The sequence below is a fragment of the Myiozetetes cayanensis genome, unplaced genomic scaffold (assembly GCF_022539395.1).
Source record: "Myiozetetes cayanensis isolate MyiCay16 unplaced genomic scaffold, myiCay2020 scf14, whole genome shotgun sequence".
NCBI classification, from domain to species: Eukaryota; Metazoa; Chordata; class Aves; order Passeriformes; family Tyrannidae; genus Myiozetetes; species Myiozetetes cayanensis.
In genome coordinates this window covers 7,738,235-7,761,485 of record NW_026087048.1, presented here as the reverse complement: position 1 = coordinate 7,761,485, position 23,251 = coordinate 7,738,235, and the positions used below count along the sequence as shown (strand labels likewise).

Genomic DNA, 23,251 nt, shown 5'->3' with positions numbered 1-23,251 from the left:
GGTATTGTTGAGATATTGATCAGAAACTCTTTCCTCTGGCAGACAAAGGACACTTTATAAAGTGAACTTCACTTTTTTTTAAAAGGGCCTCTGAGATCATTTACAATTGTTTGAGAGAGAAATCTCTGCAGAACACTTCTAAAAAGAACTGTGAATAAAATCTGCAACAATTTGGTATCCTTATAATCCTTTTTTTTTTTTTTTAACTAAACCAATAAAATCTGTAGTGGTTTTGATGTTCCAGAAAAATTACCTGAGTGTTTTCTTTGTTTTCCAGACTTTTTTTATAGGATAGGCCTGACATATTGCCACAGGGTAATATAGTCTAGGAGTATTCTCACATATAGGGAGCCCCTGGTGGTCTAGTGGTTAAGGGTGCGGCGCTGTCACCACCGAGGCCCAGGTTCGATTCCTGGTCAGGGCCACTCCCGGGCAGATGGAGTTCGTTAGCCCTTAAAGGCAACGTCCAAGCTCGCTTGGCCCCGGCAGATGAACCTTAGGATTAAAGGGTGGACTCAGTTCCACGCACACTGTGTCTCACCTAAAAAATCCAATGTGCAGGCTGGAAGGTGTAAAGACCTTCCCCGGATCTTCGCTCACGAAGACTGGCCATTATATATTATATTTATTCTCACATATTAATCCTATGATCTCTTCTACCATTCTCATCCACTGACTGAAATTATCGGTAATGACCATTGTACTGGAGAGAGGATCCTCTCTTCTGTATGTGTGATATATTATTTTCATGACTGATCCCTCAAGAAGAACTTTACAAAAAGCCTTAAAGTTTAATACCACAGAAGCACAGTAGTGGTGTTTAAATGATGGAGTTTTGAGCCCACAATTTAGTGCCTACTGCTCAGTTCATGTGTTCAGATGTTTTCACAATACTGATTCAATAAATGTTTCCAGGTATAACACACACCGGATGGAAGCTGAATATTAACCCGTCATGTTTAACTAAATCAGTTGATAATTTTAGGTATCACAAAGAATAAATACAAGAGTCTTGGTATTATTCAGATGAAACAAAGCTCTCATTTCAGTACTTCAGTACCAAGAGTTGACTGGAGACTCTAGAGGCAAAAAAGAACTAAATTAACTTTTTAATAACAATAGTGACCTTTTCTGTCATTTCAGGAGCAGCTGAGAAAAGTTCCAAACATGGTGCAGAAGACAAAACACAGAATATTATTAGTGCTATGAAGGAAAGAATGAAGATTAGAGAGAAAAATAGACCAGAGGTGTTTGAAGTGATCCAGGAAATGTTTAACATTTCCAAAGAAGATTTTGTACAACATACAAAAGCAGCAAAACAAAGTGTTTTAGATGGAACATCCAAATGGTCAGCAAAAGTAACCATCACAGGTAAATGTTTTTCTTTCTTTTAGTCATCTCATGGTTCAGGAATAAGAGTTATTATAAGTAGAGCTGGAACTGTGTGTTCAATTGCACACTTGGTGCATCAGCAAACAGTTGAATTTATAGCATGCAAACTGCAAGAGCTTTACAGCTGTTGGCAAAACTGCTTTATATTCTTCTGCTCTAGGAAGGAAGGCGAGTAAATGGTCTTGTTGCATCTCCTCTACCTCCTGCCAGTATCTCCTGTGCTAATGATGAGCTTTTTGCCAGCAACTGCAAGAGTCAAAGGTCCCACAAAAAGGTTTTGAGTGACTAAAAACACTTGAGCTTGCAGTTCCAGACCCCACTGGTTTGAAACTCATCACTCATTCATGTTGTTTAACTAAAGGTGTGTTCCAGTTTAGTGATGCTGATGCTGCACACCCAGGACGTGCTCCAAAAGGCTTCCAATCACATTAACCTGGTTACTCATGATGATTTCCAGGTCTTCTGACTTTGACATTCAAGTTTTTGAATTAAAACCTCACCTTTTGAATTAAAACCTAAAAAAAGGAGCATATTTTCTGCTGAAGGTTTTGGGATGGTGCACGAAACTCAAAAGAATAATTGCTGAATTTTGGGACTGTCACCAAGCACTAGGGACAGATTTAATTCATATGTTTACTTTTAGTTGTACCTCAAAGGATACTGAGGGCTGTCTTGTTTTCAGGCCAGTATAATACATACGGTTTAACAACCTTGGAAGACATTTTCTAGGCTGTCACTTAATTCACCTGCATAAATCACAGAAGGATACTTCCTTGCCTTCTAAAAATTTCCCTATGGATTTAGAGTGAATGGGGAAGACAAAATATGCTATTTCATTCCAAAGAGTTAGTCTTTTCAGAAATTGGATGCATAAAAGAGTAACAGAATCTCACTTTTTTCACTGAAGTCAGCACATATGACTGAACCCACTCAGGAGCTGATCTGCTGAGCAAGAAGGTGTCATTTTTATGTAATCATTTTTCTAAGCACACCGAGGGAGCTTCATTATCCAAAATGAATGACATTAGAGAATGTTAACTAAATGTTACCACTGAGATGCTTTAAATAATATGTGCAGAATAACAAAACCAAGCTCAGCTGATGGTAGGAGCCAGAGTAAGTGTTTTAGCTGCAGTTCTCTGGGTTTGGTAGGTTGCTCTTTGACAGTTCTGCTTTCTCCTGAGGTTTCCAGTTTTATGAATTATGGTCAAATTATGTGGATTTATATTTTTCATTTAATTCACAGCCATTAACTATACACCCACAATAACTGTCAGAAAGGCTAGCAAATACATAAACAGCTAATGATAATTGATCTGAACTGTCACCCTCTCTGTAATAGCATAGAAAGTATTCTGAAACCCATCATGGTTCATCTCTCACGAGGAGAACAAACCACAAATCAGAGCCGTGCCCCTCATGTTTTGTTTCATAATCCACAGCACAGATTTTTTTATATTGGAAGTTTTACTTTGTAAATGTTACTTTGGAACTTCGGAGAAATTTTGGAAATCTTATTTATTTTGGGGGGATGGGGAGGGGAATTTTAGGGAATTGTTAAACTCGAGCCAAGGTAAACAGCAACATTCTCTTATTTGCCATGCTGATTAAATCCCAGCTTCAGAAGATGGTTTGAATTATGCATCAAAAGTGTTTGTTTTGTGCTTGGTAGTGCATTTTTGCATTTATTACTCTATTAAAATGTATTTTAAAATTTTATACAGTCCAAAAGGGTAGTTAGACAAGCCTTGTCAGGCTCCAGAGTTACACACACTGGGAAAATAATCCAGAAATCTTTGTTTCAGGAGCCCTCACTGGGATGATTTTTTTCCTGTTACTGTTGTCACTGTCATTTACCTCTTGGTAATGAAGGTTCTGAGGGCTAAAGCACATTTCTCTCCTTTTGTTGCAGTTCTTTGTGCTCAGGGCTTGCAGGCTAAGGACAAAACTGGCTCCAGTGACCCGTATGTTACTGTGCAAGTTGGCAAAAACAAGCGGAGAACAAAAACCATATTTGGAAACTTGAATCCCGTATGGGATGAAAAATTCTATTTGTAAGTATAGAAAATACTGTTATTTCTTGCTTTTTTAATTTACTTGTAGGTAATATAATGCTACCAAGAGAAACAATCACTTAATTTGAAAATATTTTGTGTCTGTACTATGCATATTCATAGCATTAATACATGAGCAAGTTCTGAATGGAGAGAGCATCAAAGCTTTTTGTGACTTTATCTTATAGTAATCATCCAGCTCATAATTCATTCCGCTTGGGGGATCTATTGGTGGTGTCTGTTTATTCTAATTTTTTTAGGGGACTTCAGTAAGTTTTCAGACTCCAACCTTACATACCAAGTACTGACACTATAAATGCCTTCCCATGTGTCATGCAAGGTAAATGCATTTTTATTTGGCATGGTGATTCTCCTGGATGAAACTGGGGAATTTGACAGAAACTGATGTGCTTCAGGCTCTGGGATGGGCTGTTTGTAGTGTTTATATTTTTAGAGACATGTGGAGAGTAGGTTATGATTCTCCTGCCTCCTTTCTTTGGCCATGGCCTCTGAATGAATAGGGTGTAGTTTGGGGTCAGAACATCACAGAAGTTCAGCCCTGACTGCAAAAGTGTTCAGTTTGTAATACATTGTCTAAGGTTTGAATATGATCTCATGCCAGGTCTGCTGAAGTCTATAGAATTTTTTTCCCTAGAAAGGCATTTTATAGTACAGGAAAGTCTAATTCCCAGGTACTTTTCTGTTCCTTTCCTGAAAATATTGCCCGAGGATGCAACACATTCCTGACTGAGAATTTGACTGATTTGACAGTAGTATCAATTTACTGTACTATTCCTCTACATATTAAAAAAGTATTTGAGTATTTATTCTCTTCTTAACTTGATTATTCTGTACTACAGCATATGATGTGCACTTAACTACTATTATTAAACTAAGTCAAGGATTCTGAAAAGCTAATTAACCCCCTAGATTTCCTTTTGATATTTTCAAGTGCAAAAGAAACATTTATTTAGTCAGACTTTTTAAATTGTTCTGGAAAGTTCTAGTCTACTCTGAAAGCATGCACTTAGTATTATCAAGTGAAGTTTAGGAGGTGTTTTATGAAAACTGTGTGAAATCACCAGCATAGTAAATTCTGAAAATAAGAAATTATAATAATAAGGAATCTATAATTTAAATGTTTGTTAAATAGAATAATTTTATTTGAATTCATACTGAGAGTATACACAAACTGTTGACACATTTTAATAGCCCAAACTTTTGGTATTACATTATAAAAGTTTAATATGTTCATGCAGCACTTCCCTGGATTTTAATACAATCTGCTACCTTCTTGTTGAGCAGGTTATTGTTTCAGTAGTGACTTGGAAAGAGGTTTGCTCCAATGTGCCATTTCTATTTGTCTGGAAAATGTACTGGGGGATCCAGCTATATTAAACTATGTATGCCCATGCCTTTCACAGATTCAAACACTTGTATTAGAAATAAATAGTTAATTCAGAGCAAACACTCACCTAGAAACTTTTTACAGGCTTCCCCTAGACAGACAGTGTTTTCTTTTCGAGTTATTTGAGCTACTCCAGTGATAGTTGAGGTGCCATACCTCACTCAATGAGTGTGAGTGACCAAATGTAGCAGATAATTACTTTCTTGCAGTTAATTGTATGAGTTGCATAGTGTCTAAAGTTAGATGAGCAATTCAGTAAATTTGGTAGGAAGTCTTAAATGTGTTTTCTCAAAGATGTGAACAGGGCTGCAATGAAAACCCTGGAAACGTGAAAAAATCGTTTTTTTTTTGCAATCACTGAGTATTACTATGTTCTGCTACTCAAGCAATAACATTTATAAAAACCCTTCAGACCTTACTACAGCATGAACCTCCAGAGTAACTGCTTTGAACTGAATACATTTTCAATCATTTTCTTAGCACTTGTGCTTTCAAAAATAATCTTCCTGACTTATTTAATGCATTGGATTTCAATTGAAAGTATATGAGAATTTCTAAAGTGTATTAAATAAACTATAAATGTTTAACCCCAAGATTAAATCTAAAGTAGATCAATATAACTGTTTCATTGACTCGGGAAGTATTATTTAAATTAGGCTCTACTAGTGATATTTGACAGTCCTATTTAAAATGTAACATTAATCATCATCATAACTCCTAAATGATAAAATTGCAGAAATAAAATGTGTCTTGAAATCTTACAATCTTATATTTACTTACAACACCAAAATATGCATTTAAATCTCCCCATCTGTTCCAAAACAAGGACATGGAAAAAACATTGGCTCCCCACTGTGCATTTGCTCTGTCATAACAGATAAAGTGAGGGCAGTGTTCTAGTTCTTAGAGTCACACATAACCTGTCATGGTTTTATGGTAAGCAGAGAGTGAATGTTTCTCACAAAATACAATGTGACCCTTTGCTAAATAGGATATTGCAGAGAGTTTAACATGAGAACTCCTAAACCAGAACTAGAGATTTTTGGTGCACAAGGTAGAAAAGTAAATAGACCAGCAGATTCTCATGTAATGAATGTAACACAGGTGCTACAGGCTTTGATCCTTTCCACTGGCACCGTTAGAAATGAGATAACAGAGCAGTTTTTATTTTTTCAACAAAACATCAGTGACAGGAGAGTTTTTTTCAATGCCAGAGCAAAGGAGGAGTCCAGAAGCTTTCTATGACCTTCTCTTTCTTGTTGAGTGTGGCATCTGATATGGGAAAAAGGACTGCATTTTCAGTTTTAGTTACAGGAAGATATATTTGGGCTGTAGAAATGTTTGTAGAAATTTTTGGATTTATACATTATAATAAGACTCTACTCATTCTTTTCTTGACCATTTTTCAACAGCTGGTTGCTGAAATATAGGAATCTGGTTTCTCTGACACTGTTGTCTGGCAAGGACACATCTCTAAGTGCCTTGCTGACTTTGCAGGTGCCACATTTTCTCTGATCATTCATTAACATCTCAGATACAAGGGTACAATACAGAAGTCTTTCAAGTAACTGGATTATTATCTTATATCATTTATTCTTTCTGTTTTGGCTGTCATTAGGCCCACATATGTGCTCTGATAAATAGTTTAATTGGATGTATATACTGCTAACTTCAGTGCATGAAAACATTTGAGCAAACTCACTTCAGGTATCCAGCTGTGGATGTTCTTTCTTTAGAATTACACACATTTTATTTATTCTGAAATATGTTATTAATTGATGCATTTAAAGTAATATTTAGTATAAGCAGCCATGTATAGGAAATAAATACAAGAGGACATCACAAAAGTCACTTTCTATAAAAAGTAATTTTATACATTCTTGATCAGCTGAACTGACTTGTAAAAAGGGTGATCTTCACTGTAAGTGAAGATAATGTGATTGGTTACCTGTTTAAATGGTGTTCCAGTTTCCAGTGATACCTAAACACAGTTTTGTGAGAGTTTTTGAAATAGCTTAAGGATTGTCTCATAAGCAGAAGTATATAACAGAGAATTATATTACATAAAACCAATTGAGTAATAAAACCTGCCTGTTAGTTTACTAGACTTATCCATTCTAGGAATTCTTCAATAAGCAGCCAAGTTTCTGAGAGACCAATTAATTAAAATAACTGTATCTCACAGTCTCAGCCCAAATCAAGAGAGAAGAACACTTCTAGGAACAATTCAAATGACAAATTGGTTGTTCAGCAATAATGTTTTTCAGTTTCACGGTACAGCATGTTTGGTCTGAGTCTTTTTTTCAAACTGCTGTCAATCCAGATTAATTTTATACAACTCTCTTTTTGTTATGACAGAATAAACTAATGCAAGAAAAGGCAAAATTAGTCTCGTTCTACTTTATCAGAAAGCATGGCCCGTGACCACACTGCTAAAGAGTTGGGACTGTCCAGACTAGAGAAGAAACAAGTAGTGGAGGTAAGGATGTCTTTAAACACATCCTTTCTCCTGCAAAGTGGAAAGGAATAATCTATTTCCCATGCTTCCTGTTATAGTAGAACAATGAGTAGTAGGCACAAATTCCATTTAGAGAGGTTTAAATCAGACTTCAGAAAAAGTTTGCCAATAGTGGGGCTAATGAAGTACTGGAATAGATTTCTTGAGAGACTTTGGGTCTCTAAACACATAAGAACAGAGTGGACAGACTTCTCGTAGCAATGCTATGAATCTGGTTCTGGCTTGCAGTAATGGCAAAAATGATAAATATGAGGGCAATAATAGCAATGAATGGCTTCCTGAACTTACTGAAAGTAGCATAGTATCACTTAGTTGTCATTTTAACACTGGGTGAAGATCTTTTAGAGGAGTCAGGTCAGGTCATGCTGGTGCATCTAATATTAAATTTCCATTGGGATACTATTGTAAAAATAATTTACTACTACAATTGTATTACTCTAGCCATTTGAATAATCAGAAGTTCTGTGAGGATTGTTTCATGTCTATGTGGCATTCTGGCAATGCAGAAGTAATGTGTCACCAGATCGCTGGTAAATTATTAACACTGTCTCTTCTATCTTGCATCTCTAAATATACTGCAGCCTTTCCAGCTTTCAGTATCTTCATTCTGTGTGTGCCAAAGAACAGTTCACTTCTCACCTTCTTGTATCACACTTCGTGAACACTTTCACTGAGAATATAAAGCAGAGTGGCTAGAACACGAACATCAAGAATAGCATTTGTTGTCTTAGCCTTTAATTCCTTGGGCTGATTTTCCTGGACAGAGTAAGTAGAAGTAGGAATCCCACCCAGGGCTTCTGCACAGATGTTACCAGTGACTAAGGCAGAATGTGCATGTCATTAAATTGTTCTATTTCTAAGAGTCTGGGCGGGTAGGTAGAATCATGCAGAGACAGCTCTGTGACTTTAATGGTAAATCTCCCTGCAGTCACATTGCCCCAGGACAGGCCAGTAGAAATATTTACTCATCCACTCTTCAGTTCTTGCAACACAAATCCATGCTATTTTTGGTGGTCTTGCAGAGGAGCATTACAAACCTAGCAGAGCTGACTCAGTGCTAAAGTTTCGGCACAAAGATGAACATGTGAGTTGATACATTGGTTGTGATGGGTCTCACCATGTCTCACTGACCTAAGATTAAAGGAGAAAAGGATCTGGAAGAGATAACTGAGGATATCAGGGAAAAGTGCAGTCATCCTGACCAGCTGAATAAATATTCCTTAATCAGCTAAGTATACATCAGAGGGAAATCATTGCTGTCTCAGGGGAATAAAAATATGGTGTTTGTGCTGAAGTACCATTTAATGACCTTTTATATGCATCATCTCCTTGAGAAGCAAAGCAGGAATAAGATTTCTACTAAAAGCACAGATATGGTGATGAGCGTCACATAAATACCTCACAAGTGATGGATCTCCCTATGCCACTGTCGAAATCCCCTGCTTAATATTTCTGTTGGGTGCACAGCTAAATGCAATTCAGAACTCCAGCAATGTTAAGCCATAACTCAGAGCTACGTTTCAGGAAAATTAAATAGTTTCTGGATTTAGCCTCATTTCTTAAGGGGAAGATGTTTATTTGATCCATCTGTATCTTCCTATATTTTATATGTCCTTGCCAATAGCTTTTGAATTTTGTGATCAGTCAGAGAAATTTCACGGATTGCCTGTCATGTTCTATGAAAATCGGTGGTCAGAGAGAGATGAGAGAGAGATCCTGACAGTGTCCTCAGTATGAGCTCACCCCATAACAGACACCAGGGAGTTCACATGGAGGGGCAATTTATGAAAATCCCAGCCATGGGGGAAGATTCAGTAGGTGGTTGCAGTTTTAGATGTCAGGGAAGCCAGTTATAAGACAAAAGGAAACTAGGCTTTATTAGTTTTGCCAATCACAGAACAATGTGTGTTTTAATTACCAGAAATATCTGCTAAGTTAAAATCTGGAACACAGGCAGACACAAGCATTTCTGATACTGAATGATGTCACAGTGCAGCAGAGTAAAGGCTCTGCATGCCATTTTTAGTGTCTGATTGGCCTTGACATAGTAATACCATTTACAGCGCTTTATTCTTCCAAAGCCCATTACCACCACTAATTAATTCTTAGAATACCCCTGAGGGTGCCAGTTGGAAGATAAGTTAGAGTATTACTGTTTTAATGCTGGAGACACTGAAACAGATCACTGAGCAGTGATAGTGCTTGAAATAGAATTCAAGGAAAAACTCTTAGTCTAGCGTCAAACTACGACCCTGCTGAAGATGAAAATTTGCTGCTACACTTTAAAATTATATTTAAAGATTTGTAATGTTTAAAATATTTTTGTAGCATTCTTGAGTGGATATTAAAAAAACACAGCTAGTGTGGGAGCACGAGTCTGACATGCCTTAGAACTGATATCTGTACTGGTCATCAAATGTCAGCAGAAAATTTCTCACTACCACGGACTCCTGCAGTCAGTGTTAGGATATTCCAGTCAAGGCATCAAAAGCCAGCACTGATGAATAGTAAACAGTCCTCATTGGGGCTTACAGAAATATGCAGCAATAGAGTTTCTTTTCCATTTCTGTGCAAATACTTGCAGGGTGTAACTGGGAGAAAAAATTTTTATCCACTGGGAACTCTTGCAAGTGATTGCAAGTGAAGCCACCTCATTCCCTCACACTTCCAGTAGTTTCTCAAATCCACTCAACCCATGAGGGGTTAGTAAGCAATTTAAATTTGCAATAAATCTTTTAGTACATGGCAGTCTGTCTCTACTCCTCCTTGCCAGGGAATGGAGGTCTTGGAGAAAATTACTATATCTTTTAAAGAAAGAAGCTACTTATTTCCCTAGGTTTTTCTGTTGGCCTTCTTGTCGTGCAGTGATGATTTTGGGTAGCTTCCTGACACAAAGTGAAAATATTCTTTAATTTTTTTCCCACTTTTTGTATTATTCTAGACTACTACTTTTGTAGTTTGCTGTATGTACTACATAGCAGTCCTAAACAAATAAACCTGACCTGACTGTATCTTTCCTAAGATACTTGTTAAATAATAGCATCAAGTAGTACACATTTTAAATTAATTAATAATTTTAATGAGGAGTTCTTGACATTCCTAAATACAATCCGTATGCATATATCATTCAATCAAGTTAATCTCTTTACTTTCTCATATATAAAGCAATTCTAGTTTTGTCCCTGGCAATGTGGGATGGCCTTTAATTCCACTGGATGTTGCAGGCTGTTTGTGTTCTGACACTTTATGCAATTAAACAAGTGTATGAAAATCGAGGTCAATTAATTAGACAGCAGCACAGAGATATATAACTTGTCTATCACTCACATTTTGTATTTTATTTTTGTCTTTCCAGTGAATGCCATAACTCTACAGATAGAATAAAGGTGAGAGTATGGGATGAAGATGATGACATCAAATCTAGAGTAAAGCAACATTTCAAAAAAGAATCAGATGACTTCCTGGGGCAAACAATCATTGAAGTAAGAACACTGAGTGGAGAAATGGATGTATGGTATAATTTAGGTATGATTTTTACTGATTTCTTAAAACAAATTTAGGTAGAATCTCAGCATCTGTAGTTCTGTGACTTTAAAAAAATATAGCTTTAGTACCAATATACAACTTTTAAGATCTTAAATATTGCAAGTTGATTTGATCCATTTTTGGTTTCTGACAATTACAGAGAACAGGCTAATCCCAATGATATCAAAGAAAAATATTTCATTTAATGCACAGTTAAAACTGTGTAAGAGAATCAAACATCTTAGAGCGGTCCAATAACAGGAGCATTGTTTGGGAAATACATCTATAAATATTTTCATGTTCTTCACATTCATTTTATCACATATTTTAAAAAATTATTTATTACTATTGTGGGTTTAATCATCTCTGGTTTTCACTGTTTTCTGTTGTCCTCAGTGACTGCACTTTCTTGTCTGGACAGGTCTATAAAAGTATCATTCTTTAAACCAGAAATAAATAATTGCAATAGTGTCTCAGAACATGTTTTCTCCATCTAAATTGAAGGATAAAAGCATTTTAAAAGTTAATCTCCTATATTCAATCATAAAGATATGGTATCATAATTTTTATTTTATTTAGGTTAGCCTGCTCTCTAAAAACTTCAGGTGAAATATCTGACATAGTTTTCTGAAATTTGTTTCCTAATCAACAGCTCTAGTGTTTAATTTCCCAGTGACATATATAGATATTTCAGAGAACTATTTGATCTCTTATTGACAATGAATATAAACTCTTGGGTTTTTTCCTATTTATAATGAGTTATTTTTCAAAGGTAAGATATTTGGGCTCATTATGAATTCTGAATTTTATTTCTTCAACAATTTCAGTGATTTAAACTGATATAAGTTATCATGAAATGAGCTTTTTAAAAAAAGCATGCTGAAATGATATGACTGGAAGCAGTTTAATAATAACATAAAAAAATCTCTGTGCTCTGAGTGATCTCTCCCTGTCCTCTTGACCCAGGAGGCTTTCATGCTACTTTTTCTCCTCTGTCCAGCTGAGCAGGGGAAGTGATACAGTGGCTTTGGTGGGCACCTGGTGTCCCCCAGGTACAGAGTAATCTAGGTTCATGCTAAAGTCTTCATAAATAAAGGAAAATAATAATTAGTACAGATAATAAAAAAATAAAATAATTTCTATTGGAAAGGGTAGAGTGATAAACAAATTGCAGTGCAGCCTGATTTGAATATGGCAGATAAAATAAGAAAGATTCATTATTTCGTAATTCAATATTCTATTTCATGGGTTGAACCATGTGTGACGTACTAAAAAATTCTTGTTTTTCAACAGGAGGACTTCCTGGCTCTAAAAAAACATTCTCATTAAGTAGAATGATTTATGAGAGCTTTTCACGTGACATACAGGTGTTCTTGGTAGTTAATTGATGTATTGTTTGTCTGCTCCTCAGAAAAGCGAACAGATAAATCAGCTGTTTCTGGTGCCATTAGACTGAAAATCAATGTTGAAATAGAAGGAGAGGAGAAAGTTGCTCCCTATCATGTGCAGTACACCTGTCTACATGAGGTATGTAGGAGAAGTTAAAGCATACTCTCCAGAAATGATTATTGTGTTGTTGCAAGGATAAGGAAGAAAAGCTACAGAACATTAGAACACTGTAACAAATAACTGCTGCCATACCTCAGGACAAGTTTATTTTAGATTCCCCATTCTGTATTGCTGATGGCATATCAGGTTCAGAAGCAAAGTCAGAACAATGTAAGACCAACAGATCATTCCTGCCAGTAGGTGTTAGAAATATAAGAGTGAGCCAGATAAGCTCTCCCTGTACTGTGTTTTGATTTAGCACTTTGGTGCTCCGTACATGCTTGCTGATGTCAGGAATATACAAACACTTTGGTATATTACATAAATAGAGCTATTAACTCTGAAGGATTTATTTCCTTCTACATTAATTTGTATCTTGGAGAGAGTGAGAAAAGGCAAGAGAACTGCAGACAATATCAAATTTAATTTTCCTGTCATCTAGATTGCTTTTGTCAACATTGGAAAAAAATCATCACTGACAAACCAGTGCGTCTTCTGAAAGATTCCCCTTGTAATTGGTTCCTCTTCCCTTAAATAGAGACACACATAGAAATTCTGTTCTGAAAATGCAGTCAGTTTGTGAAAGCTGATAGCCTGTATATGGATGAAAGTTCAACACTAGTGTGTATGCACAAGATCTCCTTGTTCACCGTTTGTAAAACTGGATATTCAGGGCATTTGTGCTGATAGATTTTGACCTGCTATTGCTTTAAGATAATCCTTTAAGAGTCAGTTATGGGCTAACTAGAAAAACTGAAAGTATTTCAAAGTTTTAGGGTTTTTTAATCACTGAAAATAGGAAATAAAATTGGCTGCTCGGTTAGCTTTACTCCCAAGGTTACTAAACTTATTTAATTGCACCCCTTGCACTACTTGAGAGGCATCTGCCATACTTCTGTTATCTTCCTGTAACTCACAGGTCTCAAATAATGAATTTGAAATTTATTGGTCATAGAGCCAAATAAAGTTGAAACACTGTGTACTAAGTGTTCCAACATCACAATGTGGATTCATTAACAAGGGCAATTAATAGATAAGTTTCTGCACTATTTCATGTTGCAGTCTATCTGTGCCAGTTAACTGTCAGGACTTCATATCAAGCAGACAGAGCAATGCTCTGAATCACAAGCCTGCTGAGTAGTTTGTGCCAGTTTTCAGAAAAATAAACAATAAAAAAAAAAGAACTGGCAATTAACATATTGATATGTATAGGATACATATGTATTGGATACATATAACTATGTATAGGATGTACTTTCAGATTGTACTGAAAAGCCAAAATTCCCTATTTGAAACGTTTCTTACCTTTAGAATCTGTTCCATTACTTGACGGAAGTTAAATCTAACGGAGTGGTGAAAATCCCTGAGGTGAAAGGCGATGAGGCCTGGAAGGTGTACTTTGATGATGCTGCCCAGGAAATCGTGGATGAATTTGCAATGCGCTATGGAATCGAATACATTTATCAGGCTATGACGTAAGTGTTAGCACGTCTGCTTTTCTGCTCTGCTGTCAAGAATCTGAGGGAAGCGATGAGTTCCAAGGCTTTCTCTCTCCATCTCTCTTCCATTCCTGATTTAAAATTTTGTTATCATTTTTGTCCATTTGATTCTCATTGAAGTGATTCTCATCTGCAGAGGAATTAAGATATATTATAAGCATTTTGTGAGCTGTTACTGGTATTACTGCTAATGCATTTCTTAATCCTTATGATACTCATATATAGCAGGGCTCAGAAAGACTTCCAGTGTTCCAGATGGGACTGGGGTGGTAGAACAGGGATTCACAAGCTCTCTACTCTTTTCCAGGAGCGGAGAAATAATCATAGAACAGCCGCAAGGTCTGTAGGGAGCTTCCATAGTATATGTAAATAATAAATGCAAACTATATTTGACAGTAATGAAACCTGTTGCTACACTGTCTGTTCTGAGTAGCTGTCTGAACACTTTAGAACACAGCACCATTTAGCTTAGAGGCCTGGAGACATGGGAGCCCCGTCATGTATTCTCAATTGCCCAGTAGAAAGTTTTCTGATGAAAAGGCTATACTCTGCTCCTACTGGAGAGGAGGAGGACTCCAAATGAGTTCTCTAAAGAAGAAATAGATAATTTTTTTCTTACAGAAGGCTGATATTATTGAATTTTGTATCAGAACATCTCTCATTTTCTCCATCTCTTTACCTCCTGAAAAGTCTTATAATAAGTATGAAGGCACAAAAACATATGAAGTTTTCTTTTTATTGCAGGATATAATGACACCATCTGCTACTGCAATGAGCGTGTTTTTCACTTTATGTAGCTTTTTACGAATTATTGTACTGTACATCTAATAGAAAGGCAGAGGATGTCTTTGTAATATATACATTTTATTGCTTTTCCTTCAAGGACCTCACACAACATTGCACAGAATAATTTATTAAGCTTGACAGTTCCTGGGTGGGATAATATATCTTAACTATATATGGAGGAACTCATGCATTGAGTTTCCTGAATATTTTTGTTTGCATGTTTAACTTCTCTTTAGCCATGTATGTTTTTACATCTTGATTATTTCTCTTATTAACTAGCAAAGTATTATAAATTTAGAACTTGATTTAAAATGGTGTGTTGTTTTTACCAAAATGTTAATGATAGTGCTGTTCCTGCTGTGTGTATCAAAATGAATTCAAGGTTTGCTGAAAGATGAATTCAAAAGAGCTATTAATGCCAAGGGAGAGCTGTTATTACTGGTTTGCATTAAGAAATAAAGGACTGATCTTGATTAGTGTTTCCTCTTAACTATAGCCCAGTAGTTGGTTATGTCAATACCACATGGCAATATTTCTGATGGACAACCTGAACTGTAAAATTATTTTGAAGTTGCTTTTTTCTTCATCTCTTGATGTAATACCAGTAATGTGAAATTTGTCAGAAAAAGTTTGAAACTGGCTTTAGAAATTCAAATGTTGTAAAAGTCAACATTGCAAAAATAGCAATGTAACTGATGTATTTGAAAACCATTTTCGCTTCCAGTGTTAGAAATGAACAAATTATGTTTTCATATGAAGAAGATGTTTTTCTTTTAATAAAGAAGATGCTTAACTTTTATCTCAGTAAATAACATAACATACAGATATTCATGAAAAGGAAGTAAATTGAACAACTAACATGGAGCGGGGCAAGTACTGCAACACTTTTTTCAGGAATCCTTTCTCAGAAATTCTAACCAAGCCATTTTAAGTTAAACGACCTACTTTGCCTTGTCCTCTTTTTGTTCTTGCTTTCTTCTATACCTTTTCCACCAAATTTCCTTCCTGTTGGTGACTGCAAGCAAAGTATTTGAGGGCAGGTATAATAAGAAAGTTAATTCAATACTGGTACTCACAGGAAATAAAAGCTAAGATTTCACTGCCCCCATACTCACGTCCTTTTAAATGTTCCTTGTTAATAATGAGCCCTCCCTATTTGAGGGGAAGGCTTCATCCTGTGTAAGTTAGGAATAAAATCAGTAACAAATGTAATCTCAAATAATACTTGGAGAAGAATACATATTCATATAGATCATTTTGCTGATTCACCTGCAGACGTCTCAGAGCATTCAAACTTGGGGAGAAGAGTAGTGAAAAAAATAGATCTGTCATGAGGAATTTTCTTTTGGACTATTATCTATTGGTTTTACTTCTTTTTATGAGATCACCTTTTTCTTCTGGAACAATTTTAGTGGCTGGAAGAAAATGTACGGTAACTCGATTTGGAAAATAGAATCCTCAGATTCTTGGTAATGAAGAGCTCCTACTAAAACAAAAGCAATTTTCTACCATACATCAGAGAGGGAATTTGAATGTAATCACTTTGCCCAAAGGAATATTGTGTAAGCATTCTTTGCTCGAGGATCTGGTTGCAGAGTACTTCTACTGCATGTCTCAGGATAACATTGCAAATTAAAATGTTTACATTTGTAAATGAAAAACTGACTATGCTTTAATACTCCATGATGCAGACCCCCAAGAGCATCCACACGCACTTTATCAGGCTCACATGAGTTTTAGGCTGTTGTTAATGAGGTGCTCTTTTTTTCTGAATGTAATTTTTAGTATTGGTATTTGTTTCAAAATTAGCTGTTGTATAAAGCTTCAGTGCCACTTAATGATAGTCAGTCTTGACCCTTTTAAGTATGGGTAGATGGCATATGCTGCAATAGGAACATATGCCATTCTGCATTTCTGAACACAACATAAATCTGATTAAGCTTCCCTAAAGTACCCCTGTCTAGAACAATTTAGCATCCTGTTCCACTGCAGCAATAAACAACCCCACTTGTCTGTCATTGCTGGTTCATGCCAGTGGCTTTGTCATTGTGATCCTCTTAGTAAACCCTGATGATTTGTTTCTGGCTCTCAGTATTTATTTATATTTATTCCTTTAGAGCAAAGAAACAACATTTCAAAAATATACTCCTGATCTTCCAAATACGTTGAGTATAGTCAAACTGGAATGTGGATATCAACCCAAAAGATATCACATAGGTGGCCACTTGTCTGCTCTTAGTCATTGTCCCCAGTGAGACCTTTCTCATTAAACTTATGAGAGCGTGAATTCAAGCTTGATTGCACCTATTGCTGGAGATAGAGGCAAATCCACATTTCTATGACAATAAATGCAAACAGTTTTTCAGTAAAGATGCCCACTTAGAAAGGGTGTCTTACTCTCAAGATACAGATTACAGCTGCCCAGTTCCTAAGCAAAGAAATCTGCTTATAAGTCACCAGATGTGGAATTCATGTGAGTAGAAAAACAATCATTGACCCAAAGCCAAAAGACAACAAAAAGTCTGCTTTTGTTGAAGTAATTACTGTTCATTGAAATCTTGACCAGACAGATTCCATAATCCACTCTTTTTTTTATGATTATTATATTCTTCCACTCATCATGGAGTCTGTGTTAGGAGAAGAAATGAAAGACAATTACAACCATTCTTATATGGCTCAGAAAAGGTTTTTTGTGGTTTGGTTTGGTTTTGGTTTTGGCTTTATTTTTTTAATGAATAGCAGCCAGATATATGCTGTTAGCTCCAGGAATAGTATGTGTAACTCCCAGAACTAGAAGCATATATGTGTGAGACGATAGGAGAGAAAATAGTTATCATAGAAAACAGGGGAAAAAGCAGAAAAACAGCTCAGTGATCTGGCTGGCCTTTATTTTGATGACTGTGGTGATTGATGGCAATTTCTGCTGTAAATTCAGTGTCTTGAAGGAATCATGCTGACACTTTATTTACCTACATATATTAAGCCACTTCTCCACCATGGAGAAAAAAACCCTTTTTTTCTCTTATTTTTCAGTGCAATTTATTTCTCTTTAAAAAGCAAAAAATCAGAGCACGTATTGAAACAGTGTTTGACTAGACACTGAAATTATACATAACATCAGCAACCTGGATTTACTGTGTAATGTAGTCAAGTGCATTAAAAGCTCTAAGATCTTTGCTTCTTACTGGCAAGACTCACCACAGGTAGAACCTAATGCTCCTCAATCAGCAACATAGCTCTCATTCCAGCAGGTTAATGGACATTAACCATGTCATCTTGGTCTCCTGCTAGTCTTCAATTAACATGGCAGCATCGCAAAAAGCACACAAATCGCCCATTAAACTAATTTTTTATTGATGGAATTTGCTTGCTGAGTACAGCACATCAATTTGCTTTCTTTCTTCAACAATTCACAGTGGCAGAAGTACTGGAAGAATCACAGGCATTGCATGTTAGTCAAGAAATTGCACAGTAAGAAAGTTAGAGCAAGCAGGCCTAGTTTTAGACCTGGCTCTAGCTTAAACAATGCAATCTTACTCTAAGATGTGTGGGACTTGGCAGTGTTTGCTGTGACATCTTGTGCACACTGGAAATTGTTAATAACTCATGTTATTTGCTACTCTTTTCAAAGACCTACAAAAACAAGGAATGGGGTTCCCTTTGATTTATATGTGTTAGCAAGCAGAAGAAAGCCAGGTGGCTTGCAGGTGGCTGATAACCTGAGTTACCAGCACTCTCACAGTCATGACCCATGTGATACAATTAATAGGTTCTGTGAACTTGAGAGATGTTAATTAAGCAAAGGAGAGAAACAAAAGCCTGTTGCTTCATACTTTATCATCATTTTCACTAACACAGTGAAATGGTGCGGTGATACAATAAGGACATAAACAAATTACACTAAGAGGTTTAAATTTTCCTCACCACAAATTTATGCAATCTGGGTCTATTTTAAATATAAGAACTCAGCACAGGTCATGGGTAGCTCAGTGTGAAATGGTTGGAAGAACCTGCAGAAGACACCGTACCAAACTTAAAATGCTGACTAGAACCGTTTTTCCATGCTCTGTCATATTCTCTGAAGACAAAGGGCACAATCTCAAAGGCTTCTCCCCTGTTGCCTGCCTGCTCACACAGCAGAGCATGTGTTATAGGGATGACTCTAAGGCCAGTGGGGTTAGTAGTGCCTTCTAATCTCCAGATTGGGGTTACTCCTACACTACAGGCCTTTAGGTCCACTAGAAGATTTTTGGAAATTAAAGGTCACCTCTGTAAGTATATAGTAGTTATTTTTGTGTCATTTTTTAAAAATCTAATTCTGCTCATTTGTACTTGTATTTCTCAAAATTCATGTGATTAATATATCAGGAGAGATTTCCATTAACTTTGAAGATTATCTTTAGTAGTGAGAATCACCTGACATCACTATTGTATTTTATTACAAAGGAAATTATTATTCTTCTACTTGAGAGAAAACATGTGATATATAATGAAAAGTTCTCCTAAAGGGTAGAGAGCTGTTTTGTGTTTTTGTCAGATTCACATGGTGGTATTTAAAAGTACTTCTGGAAAATACTGGCAGTGAATGAAAGGTTTGGTAATATTATCCTATGAGCACATAGCTGGGAGTGCTGAGCTCTGGTCCTGGCCCAAGTGATTGATTTCTGTGTAGCTTTGAGCAGTTTCTCTGTTTTCTAAAACAGAGATAATAGAACTTACAGATCAACATTATAGGAAGGCTGAGAAATGCTTGCAAAGCATTTTGAACATCCCTACCATGATATAAGTTTTAAGTGTCAATATATATCACTACATTGATGCAAGACTGTGATATATAAACCGAGCTTGAAAATACTTCAAAGAGAGTCCAATGCAAGAGAAAGCCCCCTGGCTTGGCCTAGGAAGGCTGCAAATACAGAGACCACACATATGAGGACTGTAGCCTTAGATTCTCTTTAATGTGTCAGAGATTTTGGATGATACTATAAAGTAGCAAAACATGAATATGTGATGGGATTTTCTTTAGGTATTTGTACATGCATCATTAATTACTTGGAGTTTTTTCTTGGGAATTATAGTTTAAATTATAACTGGATTTATCTTTGAGTAAAATGCTGAAGAGTTAGAAAATTACCATTTTAGAAAATTACCATTTTAGAAGTTTTCCTGCCAATTACCTTTCAATTACAGGATCAGTTGGCACCCATCTCCTGTGGCTTTATTTTTTTTAGGAAAAGTAAATAGAAAAATACTTTCATTTATAGATCACACACATGTTTTGAGCACTCACTGGTAATTAAAACACACTTGCAGTCTAGAGCACTTCAACTTTGGTCCTGTGTTAACCACGGGGATCATGGAACTGTCGTGAGGGTTGGATGTGTTCAGCATCACATTTACTTTACTGTAAGCAGCTGATTCTATTTCAAATCTTTTCCCAGGTTTGACTAAGGTGCTTGAGGAGAGCAGTTTGGTCAATAATTTTATGGTGCATGCTTCTGATATCTAGGTATGGAATGGATATCAGGTGCACTAATGAAGCCTGAATCCTGAGCCTCGGCCCTTGGGGAGTCTGAGAATTTTTTTTTGACACATCTGTGACCTGACACAGATTTCTGAAGTAAACTACAATTGAGATGTCTCCTTTGCCAACTAAATGAAAGTGCTGGAGAGTGCTTAGTTTGTAGTGGTGTGAGTGACTGACAGCCCAGGGCATTTTTTAGGCCCATTTCTGAATCTGTAGGTGGACATCTGTAGTAAAAATCTGTGAACTGAGACAGGAGTACTGGAAAAGCAGAAGCAAGAAATACTTTTACGTGATGCTGCCTTCTGACTCACTCCATTCCCCTAATTTCCCTTTTAAATCTATAGACTAATGGAACAAGAGTTGTTTGGTAGATAGGAAATTGCAGATTACCCAAAGGGTTATGAAAAAGGCATCTGCAAATATACAAAGTCAGTGACATTGGAGACCCTACAAAAGATACTGTTGTCCCTTCAGCCGAAGTTTCTGCAGCCCTGGAATATCAGAAGACAGGAATATAATTAACAGGGTCAGACACAATAGCAGATTGAAGCAATTTAGAGGACTGCTGAGAAAATGAGCAGGTATCAAAAAGAATAATGCAGGTAGAGTGAGTTGTGTACAGGCTTGGAAGAAGGTATGAAGAGCTCATTTTTTATAGTTTTAGGAGCATGAATCCAAATACAAGATGAAAATAATCTTGAACGATGTCTCGAAAGACGATATGGGCAGTGACAGCAGTAAAGGGTCCTTGGCCTGAGTCCAGCAGGACTGAGTTCAGTGGTACCTTGTGTTAATTTTTCTCTTGGAAGGGCACTAGTGCCCAGGTGGTTCAGGCCCAGCACACTGCTCTGCCTTATGCTCCTGAGGAGAAACAGGAGAGAGGAGCCAGAGTCTCCAGCTAAGAGGAGCATGTGGCCAAGTCAGGACCTTCAGTCATACAGAGAGCTCCAGAGTGACTGGAGTTTCTTCATCCTTTTCTGTAGGACTGTACACTGATTTTCACCATCATCTTCTCTGCCTAATCCCCCTCATTCTTATTCCTATCTATGTACATTTACTCTCTATCCCTTTATCTCTCTCTCAGTTCAGCCTAACTATAGATCTTGAATTTAGGAATTTACGGTTTCAGTGATGATGTTCGCTCTCCTCACGTGTTGGATCTTTCATCCATCTTATATCTCTCATGTTTTCTTGTGTTACAAACTCATTGTGTGCTACAACCAGGCATATTCTGCTGTGTTAAACAAGTAAACAGTGTTGCTACATTGCAACTCTGGTTTGGGCTGCTTTGGGTTTAACAGACCGATTACCTAAATTTTACTGGCCTGAATCAAAGTGGAACAGTTTCAATTATGGCCTGAATAAAATCAAAGTGGACCCAAAGTTGCTTTCATCAATAATGTAGTCTAAAATAAAAGCCACACTAAAATGCCTGAGTCTTTTTGTTGGCAACAATGAAATCCTTTTCTGCTGTAGATCTCTGTGGCTTTTTATGTTTATAAATTTTTTTAGGTTTTAGGTTTTTGTTAATAATGAACATTTTTCTTAGTAGTAATTGAGATAATTAAATCATGGTTTTTTGTTTAGGGTTAAAAGGGTAAGAACAAAAGGTGAATTTGATGTGTTCAGTTTGAAAATACCAGCAGCAGCTGATTTTGTGCAGCAAGCAGCAATTACATCAAACATGTCTGGATTTTCCTCACACGCATCTGCACAATTTTCCATGAGGTAGCTTGAACGTTACATCGTTGGAGCTGAAAAGAAATTGTGGTGAGAGAAGATGAATCCAAGATTCCTTGCCATCTTTAATAACTGTTGGTTTGTTTGAATTGCAGGCACTTTTCCTGTCTATCTTCTAAATATATGTGCCCTGGTGTTCCAGCAGTTATGAGCACATTGTTGGCCAATATAAATGCTTTCTATGCTCATACCACAGCAGCAACAAATGTATCCGCCTCAGACCGCTTTGCTGCTACTAACTTTGGGGTAAGTAGACTTTCTTTTTTAACAGAATTCTCGTCTTCTTTTTTTTTTTTTTTTAAGGCTGATATCAAAGTTATTTTTGATTTAATGGTTTTCATAAAATACCACTTATTGACATGAAATAAGATATTAATCATAATTGGAATTTATTAAACACAAATTACAGTTGTTTGAAGTAGTGATAGAGGTACTTCTCCAGTATTAGAATAATAGCGACATTATGAATTTTAGGATTTTCAAGACAACATTATGAAATTATGCATTTGAATGAGTAAACCAAGAAAGATTTAGTTTTGGTTTTGCTTTTGTCTTCCCATCAGAAGTCAGAAACATAATTATCAGATTATCCTCAGTAAATAAATGCAATTCCTACCTGGAAAAATATGTAAATTTTTAGTTTAGCAAAGAATATTTGCTCTGGATGCTAAAAAAAATTTTGGATTTTAACAGTGTATTAAGTATAGCATTCCTGCATCATACAGGGCCTCAAATACCTGAAACTAAATAGTAGTTTGTATTTCCTGAACACGTACTTTTGAGATAGAACTTATGTCCCTAAATTCACTTTCTGTAGTAAACACACTAAAGATTGATTTCTATTAATTATTACTGAATTTTGAATATACTTAGGATCTGATGCTACTGCTTACAGCCATAAATAGTCCAACAGTTAGTTCTAAATGCTCCTAAAGGAGTATTGACAATATATTTTGAAATTTAAGGGATGTCATAAGTCAGTACAAAATTTTTTTTTACGAATTCCAGTAAGTCATTCTTTTCAAGTCCACAGAGTAACTTTTTAGAGAAATATTTACTCTTAATATCAGTTGATTTTTCTTTTAAATGTTCAGTCTGGTGGAAGTGCCCACATATAAATTTACCCAGGGCTGGGTCTTTAGTTTGGAGACAGCTTGTTCTTGAACTGGAACCTTGTCTCCTGCTGCTAGAGATTTGCTTAGAGAGAGGAATATTAACCTGGCTCCTTCACTCCAAAGGAAAACATTTTATGGT

General features: G+C 36.3%; 1 protein-coding gene across 1 annotated transcript in view; it reads left to right on the top strand.

The window, feature by feature from the left end:
• Positions 1–23,251, top strand: part of UNC13C (unc-13 homolog C) — a 138,516-nt gene that overhangs the window by 41,772 nt on the left and 73,493 nt on the right. The window contains exons 8-13 of the mRNA XM_050309689.1: positions 1,144–1,371; positions 3,305–3,446; positions 10,728–10,897; positions 12,309–12,424; positions 13,757–13,920; positions 22,093–22,243. Of these exons, the coding sequence (XP_050165646.1) occupies positions 1,144–1,371; positions 3,305–3,446; positions 10,728–10,897; positions 12,309–12,424; positions 13,757–13,920; positions 22,093–22,243 (971 nt within the window). The remainder of the gene's footprint in view (positions 1–1,143; positions 1,372–3,304; positions 3,447–10,727; positions 10,898–12,308; positions 12,425–13,756; positions 13,921–22,092; positions 22,244–23,251) is intronic.